Here is a 17,001-nt window from a genome sequence, read left to right as displayed (position 1 = left end):
ACGGTTGTTAATAGTCTTACAAAGAACCCTTGACAAACCTTTTCTTCAGAAAAGGGTCCCTAAGATGCAGAAGGTTCTGTGAAGAAGCAGTTTAGAACCCTTAATTCTAAGTGTGTGAATATGAAACTAGAAGATCTAACACATCAACATTAGTGCTAACTGTGCTAGCTTGTCCAGAAGGCTGCTAAATAATGCTCCAAAATTATGGGATGTGGTTTTATTCTCCCTTGCCTTAGATTTTTTTCCGAAATATATATGTATAGAAAAGGCAACTTTTTTTTATGCAATTTTCACTTGCTCCTGCAATTTCATCACAAAAATGCCTACAAACATCACAACATGCATCACAGTTTTTTTTTAGAAAAGCTGCCTTGAAATCAAGCATTTTAGTCTACAACAATCCCCAAAACCATCTGTAAAATCCTGGAGGCACGGCTTGACGTATTCCAAGGGTTTCATCTAGAAGCTAGAATCTTTGCCGTTAAGGGGATTTATAGAAGGGCTGCAATTTTTTTCAAGGATTTCAACAATCCTTTCTTTCAACTTTCCTTTCCTTCAACTTTCTTTTCCAAAAAGTTTTCTTTGGATAAAAAGGGGCTCTTAACTCTTTCCCCACCAGTATTTTTTTTTTTAAATAAAGTTCAGTTCTATGAATATGTTAACATGTAATATATCAAAACAAAGAACAGATCTGATAGTTTCAGACACAAAAAATCTTTGTTATGAGCACTTGAATGTTGATCGGTTGCAAAAAAAAAAAAGAAAATCCGCCTCTCAAAAACAGAGAAAGCAGCATTTTTGTGAAAGAGACATTTTTAAGCAGAATATCGACTTCAGGTTTTTATTTTTTGTTTTTTTTATTACTTCATATTACGTGTCATCAGTGTGGCGGTTAGCAGTTAGCAACGTTAGCAGTTTTGGACAAAATCCATGCATGAGAAATGACTGAGAAAAAATGCAGAAGATAGGTAGACAGATAAATAGATAAATAGATAGAATTCCTGTGTAATTCACAACACCTTAAGTTACATTACTGTGTCTAACCCAAAGCTAATTTTTTCTCAGAGGAACCCAAATTTAACCTCATTTTATTGAAATGAATTCTCATTTTGTTTGCGTTGTTTTAACACTAAACCTCCTACCCAGCAGTGTTTCAGTTGCCTGATTTAACTTTAATGATTCATTGGCCAAAATTCAACAATGACCTTCCCCTTTCTTGGATTCAAACGTACGTTGTCTCTCTCTGGACAGCGCTGTCTTATAAGTTAAAACCCCTGGAATTCTTGGATTTTTGACACAAACCTAAATAGTGTTTGGAGTTTGTTTTCTTCCTCCCTCCAAAGCATTCACCCTCTCCACCTGCTGCCCTTCTCTCTCCGTCTTCATTCTCTCTCTCTCCCACCACTCTTTATTTCTGCACACCCACTGAATTTTAATCTCACACTCTTTTCATCTCTTTCCATCTCTCTGCACACCATTTGACTTTGAGCTCTCATCGCTGACTGGATTTTGCAGCATCTGTCCATTCTGCACACAGTGTGTGTGTGTTGCAGCTTTCTCTGCGCTCTGCCCACGAATCCTCCTTCCAGCTCACAGCGGTGTCAGCCTGCTGCCTGACTACACATTCTCATTGTGCTCCCTGACACTACGCTGGCTTACAGCTCAGCTCTGAAGGCTGCTGGCTCACTATTCATTTATTCATAAATAAATAATAAACTTTATTGAGGCCAGCTCCTCATAATCAGAGAGATTCAACATTTTTTTTCCAATACAATCATCATATCATTGATAGTACAGACACAGAGTAGCAGTTTAGTCGTTTTCTGTAGCAGATTTCTGTCAGATGTCCTCGCCTCCACGTTTGCACTTTTCATCAATCATTTCCCTGCTGCCCTGAGCCAACATGTCCATTGTGTGAACTTACTTTTCCTTTCATGTTGGGTCCTAGACTATGTAGACTCAGAGCTGTTATTTAGCAGACTAGTTTGGTAGGTTGGCGAGCTAGCTTGGTAGTAATGGATGTGTTAGATCTTTCAGTTTTATATGAATCCAGTATTCACTTTAGCTTTAAACCAGCTTTTAAAAGACAGTAATGTTGGCAGAGGACGAGGGCGTCCCAGCTGTAGCTGCAGCTCAGTATAAAGCTGAGAGGCTGTTTTGGTGATCCCCTCCAGCACACTCTTACAAACAAGGGTTCCAAAATGGTTCCTCCTGAAGGCCTGAGGTTCTACCCTGAGCCATCTGCCTCTTAAGAACCCCTTTTTGAAGAAATGGTTCATGAAGGGCTCTTTGTAAGACTAAAGGTTCCATTAAGAACTTCTCCAAGGATTGTTGAAAACCTTGGGAAAAAAATGCAGCCCTCCTGTAAAGGCTCGTAACAGTACAGAAGGGTTCTAGGTTAAATCCCTTGAATAGAATATGTTCTCAGTAGAACTCCCTGGGTGAGTTCTAGATGAAACCCTTTGTATGTACAAAGCAGTCCCTCCAGGATTTTGGGATTGTTGTGGCCTAAATTGTCTGATTTTAGGGCAGCTTTTCCAAAAACAAAACAAAAAAAAATGCATGTTTTCAGGTGTTTTTTTTGTGATTAAATAGCATGAGTTAGTGTTTTTTTGTAAATGAAAAGTGTACCTGCAGGGTATTCAACAAAGAAGCAAAATCTTTTTTGAGCTCAAACTCAGTCGAAACAGCACAAAATTATAAATATATATATGTGATATAATATAAAATATAAAAATACACAAAGTGCTCAGAGCATTGATAAATGTCAGAAACAGTGACAAATGTGTACTTTTCAATCCCTGTGACAAAAAAGAAATCATAAATAATAAAATATTGAGTTGCTTTATTGTGACATACATGCATGATGTTTGTGTGGGGAACTGCTGTGATTGGTGGAACTTGTAGGAATCTACAGGGATTGGTCAAATTTGCAGGAAAGTTGTGGTGACAAAATTGCAAGGTTGTGCAGAATTGACAGGGATTGCTTGAATTTGTGTTAATTTTTGAGATTACAACTTCCTGGAGAGACTGATAAAGGTTCTCTGTAGAACCCCCCGGGGTGAATTTTTGTTAGCACCCTTTGAAGATAGAAAGAATCTGTAACGAACCCCCAGAGAGGGTTGTGGGTGGAACCATTTCACTATAAAGGTGTTCTCCTTTAGAACCTCTCATTGGGGGTTCTGAGTGAAACGTTTCACAGATGGTTCTCAGCAGGCCAGCCATTAGGAATTATGGACAGGGGGACAAAATTTTCACTGGAAATTTCAAATAAGCTCTTGGCTGTCAGCCTTGAAGTGACATAGATGGAGTCTCTAACATCCAGTGTTACAGACCCATCCAGACCATCCTCTGTTTCACATAGATATACACAATATAATTCTTAAGTATTATACTTAAAGTCAGTTATGTCAAAACACAAAGAAACATTTTTTCTTTCAAATTAGACTGTGACAGTTAAGTCCCTCCTTTTTCCTTAAAAAACAAGGAGAGAAAAAATGTCCAACAAATGAGTGATCAGAGAAATGTCAAACCAGAATCTGACTGAAGAAATTAAGACAAGGCATTAAATCATAAATCAAATCATTGGCTAACAAATATATTACTCTTCATCTATCAAATTCAGTGTTGAAGACTACATTAATCAAAGTAATGATCAAGCTGCATGCACACCTGGAATAGCCACAGTGTCTTTTTAGTGCTGAATTGTGGACCCCCCCCCCCCCCCCCCCCTCCCCTCACCCTCCCTAACTGTCAGTGATGAACACAGACACAGAAGAAAAAAAAAACTGTCCTCTGTCTCTGTACGGAGCATCAGTGTTCGTTTTCAGGTCGTACTGGTGTTTGACAATGAAACAACAGAGTGGACACACCTTCAGTGTAATGTCAGAATGTTGTCCTGATCGACAATAAATATTAATCAACTTTATCCTTTTTTAATTATATAACTCTGTTGCTTAATAGAATATTATGGCTGAAAATGTTCAGTTTGCATTAGAAATAACTTTGCAGAACTTTTGATGATCTTTTTGCTGATATTGACTTTTAATAGGCCCTCAGGGGGCATCTGGAGAGGGGCTCATCTGTACCCTTTGACCCTTGTTTCTAGATATGACCCTTTATGATGGGTTTCAAGTGGAACTTTAATAAAAGGTTCTACCAGGAACCAATGGGGACAAGCCGAAGAACCCTTTTTGGTTCTAGTTAACACCTTTATTTCTAAGAGTGCACTTGGCGCCCTATAAATCTTATCTTGTGCATACAAGACAGAGCTTGAGATGTGTGCCTGAACTCGATGGGACCCAGCAGGACCTGATGGGTTAAGGTTGGGTTGGGCCTTATTCGTCACATATTTCACGGGCTCATGTCAGGTTTGGGCTGTATTATTATTTAATTTTCTCATTTTTCTCCCCATTTAGTCGTTGCCAATTCCATTCCTTGTCCCTTTCACTGCCAACTCCTGCTGTTTGATCTAATTATTATTATTTTGTATCGTGCACGATTACAATAAGCAACGTGTCGTCTCAGTCAGGTCCGTTTCAGACTTGCAAGGCAGGCAGAGCAGCCCCACCCCAACCCTTCGCACGGAGGTGCACCGTGTTGAATAACCCTAACGCTTAGAGGAAAAAGATGGATGCTGAGGAGGTGAAAAAAAAATACCACTGGGCTCAGGTGATTACAGCTTGTTAAGAAACATGTCAGGCTATAATCAGGTTCAGGATGAAATATAATAATGAGTGTTGGGTTAGGGTTTGTTTTGTACAGAATTTTATCAGACTTGAACCTTGCTGGGCTCAACTTTTCAGGCCTGATTAAAGCTCTAGTAAAAGATAATAACTTGTGCATCTTCTTTGCAAGATAATATGTTGTGCTGAAAATATTCTTTTGATGATTATATTCAGATGTGGGTATTGGGAAGTGACAACAAGCTGACTGTTGCTCATGACGGTAAAGCTCAAGGTCAGCTTTTTCAACATTAACCCATGGTAGTATTGGGAGCAGTGGGCAGCCGCTGTGCTTTTACTGTAAACTGGATGAAATATTTTTTGTAGCTGCAGGATATTTAAGAACAATACACATGTACTGAAAACACATCAAGGTTTATTCAATGACCTGCCACATTTTAAAAGTTTTCTGAGAGTAAATTTAAAAAGTAAATTAAAATAAAATTGAAGCACAGGCAGGGTGGATAAATGCTACACTCGCTAAATCAGTCAACAGCTAAACAATTGTGCTTTTCAGTGTATTCAAAACAAGACTGGCTGCCGCCTGTCATACTGCATATACTTAACATTTCCAGCCAGCTTTGGAGTGGGTGGTCTTCAAAGATGTGAGTAAATGCAGTGAATCACAGCACCGTGTTGAGGTCGTTCAGGTTGTGGATTTCTGTAATCCGAGGTAGGCAGAATGGAGGCAGACGCACACACTGGACACTGTGAGAGAGATACAAAGGAGACAATTAGTGGCTGCCGCAGCATCTGACAGCTGCTGCAGAGAATCCACAGCACCCACACACACACGAGCTGGCCTCATGCTGTCAGGCAGGGCGGCCCTACAAGTTTCAAGCCAGCGTGAATGATGTAAGCCTCACGAAGTCTGCATTAAGCTCACACATCTCCTCGTTAGAGTGGGAATTAACAACAAATAAATCTACGGTGGCATTATGTAGTGTTAGTTGAAGTGAGAACTCCAACATGAAAAATCCTGCAGACAAAAAGACTTTCTCAAACTGGAAGTCAGGCAAGCAGGTAGATACAGAACGCAGCCTCCATGTTTGAAACAACATGCCCCCCATGGATGCCCCTATATTAGATAAAATGTGATAAACTGATAAAGTGCCCTCTAGAGTGGCTCAGTGACCAAGACAACATGTTTAAGTGCCCTCTAGAGTGCCCTTCCAGTAGACAGAACATGATAAAGTGCCCTCAAGACCATGCTGCTAGTGGACAAAACATGATGAGGTATCATGTAGAGTAGGCTTCCAGTGGACGAAATGTGACAAGTCCCCTCTAGAGTGTACTTCCAGTGGACCATATGTGGTAAAGTGCCCTCTTAGACTTTGCTGCAAGTGGACAAAATGTAATAAAGTGTCCTCTAGAGTGCGCCTCTTGTGGCAAAACACGATAAAGTGTCCTCTAGAGTGCGCTTCTAGTGGCAAAGCGTGATAAAGTGCCCTCTTGAGTGTGCTTCTGGTTGACAAAATGTGATAAAGTGCCCTGTAGATTGCACTTGCAGGTGACAAAATGTGATAAAGTGTCGTAGAGTGCACTTCCAGTGAACAAAATGTAATAAAAAGCCCTCTTGAGTGGGCTTCTAGTGGACAAAACATAATAAAGTGCCCTCTAGAGTGTGCTTCCAGTGGGAAAATCGTAATATAGTGTCCTCTATAGTGCTCTCCTAGTCGACAAAAGTGCCATCTATGGTTCTCTTCCAGTGCCTCTTTGGGCCCTTCTAGGAGATGAAGTGTGATAAATTTCACATGTACAACTTTATGCATGCTGCTGCCCCACTGCACCAGCTTGGTGTGCTTTTCCCCTCCTTGCTCCTCAGACAGCCTCAGTCCACTGTGACAGAACACATATTGTTAAAATAAAGTCAGAACTAGTCCAAAGCCATAGCTGAGATGTAGATAGTCTTACATCATTGCAAATCTTGCATTTGATGTGTGGTTCAAATCGCCATCATTAGCACTCACTCATGCAGCCCTCTCATCCAAACACATCCCTCTGCTCCCTCAGATAAATGTTGTCACTGTAATGTGACGGGGGATGAATGCCTTATTTCAGAGCGTGTCCTCACTAAGCCAGCTAAATCTGAAAATGCAGTTTAAATGGGAATAAGATGTGCAATCACGCTTCTGCTTGGGGAGGTTTTTCTAAAGATCTCTGTCCATGTTGAAATGTGTTGGAAAGCAGCTAAGCCTGTTCTATTACAACAATGTGTGCATCACAGACAAAGTGTGGTCACAAACAGGCAGCACCTCAGCATGGTAACCCTACAGATGATCATGATTTATAACCCTTACCAATGATCAGTTTCTCTTCAGGATGTATACTGCAGCTAGTAAGCTAATTTTAGTTAGCCAGGCATGCTAACGCTTGCAGCTTATGTTAGAGCAGATGAAGCTAAACCGTTCGCCACACGTGTGCACTCGTGTTTCGCGTTTTTGAGAGACGACAAAAAGACGTCCAGACTCTTCTCAGAACCTCGTGCACTCTTTCAACATGTAGAGAAATGGAAAGCTTGACAGCTCGAGTTGCAGTTGTTAAGCTGTGATTGGACAGTTGCTGTTTGGAGGTGGGGATTAGCAAAGGGTCATTTCCATGCTTGTCTAGTGATAGAAGTGCCCAAGATAAATGAAGTGGCTCAGTGTAAATTGGATATATTTGCAAGGAGGTGTTTACCAAAGCGGCTGCAGCAGCTCTGAACATCTAGAAGTTGCTAATACGTCCTGATGAATGGAGCTCATTTCAGCCCACAGCAGCAGACTGACTTCAAAGCAGTGTTTAGTCTGCTGTGAGGGTTCTCTTGTCTGCTACATGCTTCTTTTGCTCTTCTTCCTCACTGCACAGGCTGTGGCTTTGTATTTTGCTGTTAACATGGAGGTTTATTGACATTTTTTGCTTGAAGCCTGATGATTCTGGAAGCCCGCTGATGCTATATGAGGTTAAATGATTCTAATTAGTCTAAAGTGTGAAGTGCTGACACCAAGTTACGGAGATTTTCTTTGCCTGCTGCGCCGAGTGATACTTGAGCTGCTTTAACACTTTTCTCTCCATCTTAATCTCTTAATGCAGGACATTCTAACCTTTAACGCTTCCTTTCCTCTCCTCCTCTGTCTTGAATTTCATTAATATTTGCACAACCTCATTCAAATCAAGTCAAATTGGTATTCATTTACACCCCCCTCTGAAGCTGACCAAGCATTCTCCATGAATCTTCATAAGCTCGTTTTGAGATTCTGTAAAGTAGAATAAAACCTGCTCCCAGCATCCTCTTGAGGCTCCATGTGACAAGCTTTGATGTGCATAACCTGCAAAGATAGCTCGCAACCTTCACATTACCTTGAAACTACCCCAGGCCTTTAACTATCATCAGGTCAGGAGAATTTTAAAACTCTCTCGTGTATCAGATGGACACTGATAAACCAACTTAAATCCAGCACATCTGCTGCTGGCATGTTGACCGTTCAAATACACTGTATTTAAGCTACTTCAACTTAACATTCCTGGCTGCCTTAATATGATGAATTACATAACCTTAGAAATTTAGTTCCTTAAACTTACAACTTACAATTTAAGTTTAATCAGTAAGCTTTTTGGTGATACTAACAAGACATTTCAAGTTCTGACAACTTTTTACTTTTGTTCCCTGCAATTTAACGCAAAAAGCTGTACTTTCTACTCCTTGCATTTTAAAAACAGGCTTGTTACTTTAGATTTAATGCATTTGAGGGGAATTATTGATTCTTTTTATTTTGCATGATTGCACGCAGATGACTCCTTGGAGTATTCATCAGTGCATGTTGGACAGGACAGACGTAACAAGGCGAAAACAGCGTAAAAGATGTAACAAGACATAACCAACAAGAAAATGTAAAAGATATAACAAAACACAAATGGTGTTAATTATGTTATTAAAAAGAACTAACGAGGTGAAAACAACATAACAGGACGAAAACGATTTAAAAGACATAACAAGACGCAAATGACATGCCAAGACAAAAACAACATAAAGGTTGTAACAAAGCATAAACATGGAAGTGACATAAAAGACGTAACAACAAAAATGATATAACAAGATGTAACAAGACAAAAATAACTTAGAAGACATAACAAGACAACGACCTAAAAGACATAAAACGTAAATTATGTAACAAGACAAAAATGACATAAAAATCATAACAAACTGTAAATAACATAAAAGATAGAAATGACATAAAAGATGCAATAAGACAAATCAGACAGAGAGGGAGACTCGACTTTGGAGAAAATGTGAGGTTCAGTTAGCTTCACACAGAAACAGTCAGTAGAAATGTCCTTCAGAGGACAAATTTTTGCTTTTGTACTCTGAGTACATTTCAGAGCCTGTACTTTTTCACTTTTACTGCAGTAAAGAAGCTGAATCAGTACCTCTACTTTTACCAGAGTCTTTTTTACACAAGTATTTGTACTTATACTTGAGCACAGAATGTGGGTACTTTTACAACCTCAAATTTGAGGTTTTGAATTGTGCAAACATAAATAAGGTAAGCTCAGCTATGTGTCTTCTTCAGTTAACTTCATTTTTTAAGGCGGGTTACAGGAAAAGTTCATCTTACATTAAATCTTAAAGAGATAGTTCACACGAAAATGAAAATGTAGTCATTATCTTATCACACTCATGCCGACTGGAGGTTGGCTTTAGTTTTTTAGTCCATAAAACATTGGAAAACAGTGTTACAGAATCTACCAAACATTTTAGGTGAATGACTAGACTTAAAATGCATTCTGCTCGCCTGGTCTCCTAAAGCCCTGACATGACTGACATGGAATCGTCTGTCATTACACAGAAAAATTAAAGAAATATGGGTTGGTGAGTGTCTGCCTCCACCGAGTGGCCAGAAGTGGCATGTTCTGACTTACACACTGTAAAAAATAAATAGTTGAGATGACTTAAAATTTCAAGGCAATAGACTACAGATTTTTGAGTTTTGAGCCCAATTCAAACTCTTAAGTCTTGAAATAAACTTTGAAAGTTTTGCTGACCTATAAATTTTAGTTGAGTTAATTTATTTTTCTTCTTTAAATAAACTTTAATCGAGCTCTAGAAACGGAAAAAAATAAAACATTGTCAAAAATTGGTCACATTGAGATTTTTTAGTACCTGAAAAATTAAAGTTTTAATTAAAAACATTATATTTTTAACATTTACTTCTACTTCACAATGAATTTACTCTTTTTTTTAAAAAAATATATATATATGAAATTTTAAGTTTCTTAAATTCAAAGCTTTAAGTTTATCTAAAGAAAAAAGTAAATTATCTCAACAAAACTGCAATCTGAGTTGGGCTCAAATCTCAAAAATCTACTGCAGTCTGTCGCCTTGAAATTTTGAGTTTCCTTAACTTTTTCATTTTTAGACGTACAGTGTAGACGTACCTTATTGAATCTCCAGGTGATGAATTTCTGACACTGACTATTTTGCTGTCTCAGTAGTCTGTCCACTTTAGTGTTATGGTTAACTGATTACATTGCCAAGATTTTTCACCCAAAGTGCAACATGGTTGAGGAAAGTAACATGTGACTGCCCCAAGCCATTACCTACAGTACATGACAGTCGACATGTGCTCAGTTTGGAGAAGCAGCAGGAGTACTGGTATAATAAGCTAAGCAATATTCTGCTGTAGACAGGGTCAGCAGCAACAAGTATCTTAGACACCTAAAAAATCTGTAACAGTTGAAGTGTAAACTATATTTAGGATATTTTCACAGTTTTACCTTGTTGTCTGTCAGTCTTAGTACATCTTTTTTTGGTCTTGTTTGTCTTAAACATCTTTTGTCTCCTGAATTCCCCCCACATGCATTAAAATGATTTAAAACTAAAGTAATACGCCTGTTTTGAAGATGCAAGGAGTAGAGTGTACAGATATTTATGTTAAAAGTAAAAAAGTTGCCAGAAAAATAAAAACGCAAGCAAAGTACAGATACCTGAATGTCGACTTAAGTGCAGTGACAAAGTATTTATACTTAGTTTCGTCCCACCTTTACTATTACACACCTGGGTGCAAATAGACACTCCAATCTTTTAATGTCCTCTCCCTTTTAATTTTAAAGTGCATTTAATTATTTATCCAAAGGATCTGAACAAGGTCAAAACATGATCATAAATATGATCAATAAATATGAAATCATGCATTGTGTTTAGCAAAAGGACAATATTAGCAAACTTATTTATGAGTCCTTTCTAAACCCAGAATACAACTACCAAGTATGACGGTCTGCTGTCAGTTTCCTGAGCTCAAATCCAGCATCAGGTTTGATCATCCTTCTTTTTTACTGATTGGTATTGTTTGGTTAAACACAGATCTTTTTCTGATCCTTCTCACTGTAACTCTTCTAAAATCAATGGAACCATTTCAAAACACAAGGCACTGCCAGCAGGTGAACCAAGACAAGAAATAAATAGCAGCAAGTAGTTTCACAGAATGATATCCACACAGACAGCGTGCGTCAGTGAGCAGTCTGAGAAAAACTGACATCATGACATTTCTCAGGTGCGCTCCGCACCTCCGTTTTGTTCATGCTGGAGATAAAGAGAGACTCTTCAAATCCTGTCAAAAACATCCTGCTGCTGATACATCTCTCTCCATGCTTATTATAGAAAATAGTCTATACAAGGTATTATAGGAAACAGATAAAGGAAAGCTTTTCTGGAGGTTATTTTTCCTATAACATTGGAGCTCCTCAACTGTGAAACTTATCTAAATATTGACAGATATTCAATAAGGACTCAGACGTTCCCTAAAGGCTTTAAGTTGATGCTGTGTGCTGTGTTGTGCTGCAGTGCCCGGAGCTCCTCCCAGGAAGGTGGAGGCGGATGCCCTCAACTCCACTGCCCTCAGGGTGACCTGGAAGCCTCCGCTGTCAGTGAAGCAGCACGGTCAGATCAGAGGCTACCAGCTGGTCTACTCCAGGCTGCAGAACGGGGAGCCTCACGGCCAGCCGGTCATCATGGACGTTGCCCTCCCTGATGCCCAGGTACTGTCACTTTCTTTCAGTAGAGCCACACGTTGACACATGAAGCAGGTGACTGATGTTTATTTAAAGGGTTAGTTCACCCACAAATGAAGATTCAGTCATTATTTACTCACCCTCGTGCCAGTTGTAGGTCGGGTTTAGTTTTTTAGTCCATAAAACACTGCAATACTGTTTTTCTGTGATACTCCAGCAGTGTTTGTGGACTAAATAACTAAACCTGACCTTCGATCAACGTATAACTTGGAGGAAACAATGGCCAACTAAACAAGGGGGAGTTTGTTTTCAGACCCTGGGAAAAGCTATTCCTTAACAAATGTCAGCATTTGTTACCTCTGGTAAGTCACTGTGCCTCATGCATGGATGTTTTCTTACTTTACTCTGATATTTATTCTGAAAGCACTAAGACAAACTTTCAAAAGTAAATTACATTTTCTTCATTATTATTTCACAGCACAAAACACAGGTTGACTTTTGTGCTTACTGGCTTATGCATGGTCTTATATTGATCTTACATAATTATGAAAATACTGATGGACACAAAAGTTCTTAAATTGTTTGCGCACACAATTTCAGATCAAGTCTGTTCATACAAATGATTTGTGCATGAGGCCTGTTGATTTTATTTTTGAAGGATGAAAAAACATAGTCTAATGTACAACAATAATCCATCAAACAAGATAAACCCCTTTGTCCATTTAGTATTGCACTTTGCATGAAAGCAAGGGACATGTGTCCCTTTACCTTTCTAAATCATGTTTTTGTCCCACGAGTAAAATGTCTCTGAACTAGAGCTTGAGATCTGTACCCAAACCCTACAGGACCCCGTCGGGTCAGGTTGGGTGTTATTTCTCACATATTTCATGGGCTCACATTGGGTTCGGGCTGTGCTATATTAATTTATCTATTTAAGTATTTATTTATTTTTATTTTTCTCCCCAGTTAAGTTGTTGTCAGTTCCAATTCCCCACATGTATTGTCCCTGTCAATGAAAACTCCTACTGTTTGTGATGCATACAGGGAAGCTTGTTAAGAAAAATGGTGGGCTGTAATTGGGTTTGGGCTGAAATATGCTAACGAGGGTTGGGTTTGGGTTGGTTTCAGACAGAATTTTGTTGGCATCGGGCCTGGGAGACACATTAAAGCACTACTCTGAACACTATCCTCTCACTGTGAAACTGCAAATACAGTGAGCAAAATACTAAGTTGATAAAATAGCTGCAAAAAAGTTGATACACTCATCTGGAACTTCAATTATCACTGTGCACACACAGCTCTCAATTTTAGCTACAGAGAGTGTTTTGTTGTTCTTTTTTGCCCTGGTTTTTGCCTCTCAGGCTGCATGCAGGCGGCCCTACCTCCCCTCAGATTCATGGAGGGTGTTGGTATGCATGACGCCTGAGAGGACGATTCTAAGGGCTGAAAAAAGTACCACCCTCAGGCTCATTTATGCTCCCTTTACCTACAAAAATAGATTTGTATGTTTTAAACAATGTAACCATCATCGCCCACATGCTTTAATCCATCCTTTACAATGGTATAGATGTTAAGCAACACATCCACTAGAGGGAGAGTCAAACCTCGAAGAAGGAGAGTCAAAGGTTTCTGACAACAACAAACATGGCAACCCTGGAGGAGGCTGTCATAATGTATCTCTTGAAAAGAGGCAAAAGCAGAGGCAGCATTGTAAACAGCAGTGGTCTGTGCGCCCTTGAATACATCTTGACATGTGGATGGAGAATTTTGTTCACCGTCTTATTGACAATGAACCTCATTTACAGTGCTTCAGATTTTTAAAACTTCTCCGTCGTGTCCTGTGGTCGTGTCTCGTTTGAAGTCCCACCTACACTGTGACACTGCCCCCACGACCACCAGAGACACTGTTCTGTGTCATCTGTATCCGTAAGCTTTCAGAAAACATGCAAATGTACAGGCTAAATGTACATTATGGACAGAGCTTTCTGCCCGTATGCATATCTAACATAGTACATAAATGAGCCTTTATCATCTGTATGAGCAGCTACAGTCACAGTGCACTGTGTACATCCACAGGACAGGTACATAGATGGTTAGATGGATATAAATGTATATAAATTCAGAAAATAAACTTTGCGCAGTTGGTATTTTTTGCTGTTTTTGTTTCTATTCATATTCTTTCATTAATTTTTTGTTGCAAATAAACTGATATATTAGAAAACATGAGCAAAGAAGGAAGGAAGAGGAAGGAAACAGATTAAAATAACTAAATATATTAATAAAATTAAGCTTAGAAATTAACTTCACTATATGTGCTTAAAACAAGGGTTTACACAACAGAATAACGAGATGAGGGTGTTTTTGGTTGTTTTCCTCGGGATCTGTACAGCATGTGCCTTTCCAACCTAATATGTGCAAATGATTTCTTATCTTCTCCTGAAATAGAAAAGGGATGAAACAGATTAAAATAAACTGTGTGTGGTCTGCTGTATCCTCATGAAAATGCATTTGTGATTAGATCCACATGCGGTGACATTTTTGTGATGAGAATGCACATACAATGCCTTGTTATTTCATCACAATAATTGCATTTCATGTTGGTTGCAGTTATTTTTATTCCAGCCTACAGTGGTAGAAAACAGACACAAATACCAAGGTGTGAATAATAGAAAGCCCAGATAATCCTGTTTACGAATGCAAAAGCAAGTGCGTGCATGTGTTTGAGGTAGTTCAGTGGGCAGTGAACATTAAAGGGATAGTTTTTAGTTTTTTTTCACAAAGTAGCATGAGTTACTTAGAGGTAAAGGGAACTAGAAGCAGATACACAGTGAATGACAAACCAAAATGAGCCAGAGAACATGAGGCCAGAAGATAAAACAATTTTAAGTAGAGTTTTCACTCCTTATGACATGTCTTAGTGCTGACAGGGGCTAATCTCCCCCTTGTGTTCAACAAAAGCATCAAAAGTACCTTCCTGGTTGCCCCTGTGGTAGATACGACATGATAAAGTGCCCTCTAGCGTGCCTTTCCAATGGAGAAAATGTGATGCAGTGCCATATAGGCTGCCCTCCATGCTAAAAAATTAGTTGGCTGGTTTGGTTGAATAATTAATATTTCCCTGAGTGTTTTTTTTATTACGGAGGTGTAGGAGTCGATGTACTTTAGGTCACAACTTTCAGCAAGCTGATTCCCCAGTGCATATAGTTGTGAAGTGGGAGAGGCTGTTACTTGTGCCTCTGACATCAGGCAGGAGCTCAAGATTACACTGCTTCAGAACTGCAAAGACAAAACGTTTTATATTTTCTACCGTCCCGATTCGCATCGCTGACTAACATGTTCTCCATAGCAACAGTGGCCAAGGCTCAGGGAAAGGGGTTTCTGGCCCCCTGCACCTCCTCCCTCCAGCCCACGACATGATTTTAAAAATGTTATATTATCAAATATCATAAAGGTCTGAAGACTTTTCTGACCACATTTGAGTTGGATCTGGTCAGCCTGTTAGGAGCCATCAAAGTATATAACATGTCATTCCCTGTCACCAGTAGGTGGCGCTGTGACAATGAGTGAATATTGTAATGTGGATGTTTTCAGGCTGGGACTTTTATCAAACATCTGAAGCTTTGGGCAGATCACTTATACTCAAGTTATGGCAACTTCCTGTTTCATGAATTAGGCACCACACAAAAACAAAAACAGACTCTTTTCATAGCTTTTCATTAGAAAGGTCTCTAGATGGCACACACCGATTTTGAAATCGATAAGTTTAATTCTCTAGGAAGAGGTGTTTTGTTTGTTTGTTTGTTTTAATGCAACACATGGCAAATGCCAGAAATTAATATTTAATTCAGTTAATTCAATATCAATTTCCTACTGGGTTTAGTTGATGGCTTTTTCGACTTTTTCGTACCTGTCAGCGTGATACGTGTGTCAAACAGTTTTCGTGCATGTAAGTGAGACATGCCGCAGGGGGTGCTGTTTAGGGCAAAACCCATATCATGTGTAGTGTTCACCATGACTGATGCGTGTGGCACATTTGGTGAATTTTCGAGTGTGTTCAGCCTTTCAAAATTCCAATTCATTTGGGGGAAGAAAAATAAGAAAGGAAAAATAATTTCTTCGGTTTCAAATAGGGTCCTCACACTGAAGTCAGTGGTCAGACCCTAAAAGTGGTACAGCATTAAAACATTCCTCCTGAAATGTTAGTCACTTACAGGAAGCAGCAGATTTTCTGCTCCTTTTAACCCCAGCAAGGCAGTGGTGACATATCAGCTGGACTTTCCTTTGAGTAAAAGCAAGGTTGAATAGGTCAGACCACTCAAATGAATTAATCTTTTAAGCTGGGGCTTTTCTGCAAGCAATTTTTTTTTTGGTTAATATGGTGTATGCCATGACCTAACAATACACTGATGACAAGCATGGTTCCATGTTTTCAGTGCTTTTTATGAGGCTGGAACAAGAATCAGCTAACCTGACATACGATGGTCGTGGGACTTCCCAGATGGTTTGTTACACAGAACCATCTGGGAAGTTGTCCTTATAAAAACTGTTTTGAAAAGGGCAGGCACTTTCTTAAAACACTTGGCATATATAACGCTGGCTAACTTCACCCAATCAGATCAAGAAACCGTATAATATAGTAGGAGAGTAACCTTGAGAGATAGCTGGATTCACAAGATCACGTGAAAATCTTTCAGTTCTGCGTAACAAACCATCTGGTGTTTCAAATTACTCCCAGCAGAGCGGGTTGGTAAACCAAACTCTTGCCAAAGCCGGTCGAGAGAAGAGTGAAAACTTTCAGTGTCATTCTTTGCTCTTCTTTCAGTGAAGAAATACTCTCCAGTTTTGATATAACTGATGCTATCACATTATCTATGCTAACCTCTTCAGGAGCCGCCGTGGTTTGTTTTAGAGAAGTTACTTCCATGGACGCTTCTCACGGCTGTCACACCTAAACAGGCAAGATGGATTCTTGCATGATCTTGCAAATCCAGCTGCCTCGCAAGGTAAAGGATCAGATCCGGAAGCTGGCAACCTAGCTCTTTGACCCTCAAGAACAACTGTTTGTTGTTCATTTTCATGATTCATGTAGAAATCAGAGTGGGACAAGTTAACATGAGCACCTATGCCCAGAGGAACTGAGGAGAAACAGTTAGGAGCAACACCTACGAAATGCCAGCACAGAATTTAAGAGAGCAGACTGCTTCAATGACAGGAGATGAATCTTTGCACTGAAGAAAAAGATGGAGTTAAAATGGAAAAAAAAACAATGTGGTGGATAAGGAGGTTTAGC

The 17,001-nt window shown here is 39.4% G+C and overlaps 1 protein-coding gene across 7 annotated transcripts in view; it reads left to right on the top strand.

Annotated features, from left to right (window-relative positions):
* Positions 1-17,001, top strand: part of ptprfa (protein tyrosine phosphatase receptor type Fa) — a 467,935-nt gene that overhangs the window by 313,421 nt on the left and 137,513 nt on the right. For all 7 annotated transcript variants that reach the window (XM_084722446.1, XM_084722451.1, XM_084722450.1 and 4 more), the window contains one exon: positions 11,545-11,738. In XM_084722446.1, the coding sequence (XP_084578572.1) occupies positions 11,545-11,738 (194 nt within the window). The remainder of the gene's footprint in view (positions 1-11,544; positions 11,739-17,001) is intronic.

Source organism: Lutjanus erythropterus, chromosome 7, assembly GCF_056507025.1.
Source record: "Lutjanus erythropterus isolate fLutEry1 chromosome 7, fLutEry1.hap2, whole genome shotgun sequence".
Classification (NCBI taxonomy): Eukaryota; Metazoa; Chordata; class Actinopteri; order Lutjaniformes; family Lutjanidae; genus Lutjanus; species Lutjanus erythropterus.
The sequence above is the reverse complement of the archived record's forward strand: the minus strand, read 5'-3'. Positions and strand labels throughout refer to the sequence as shown.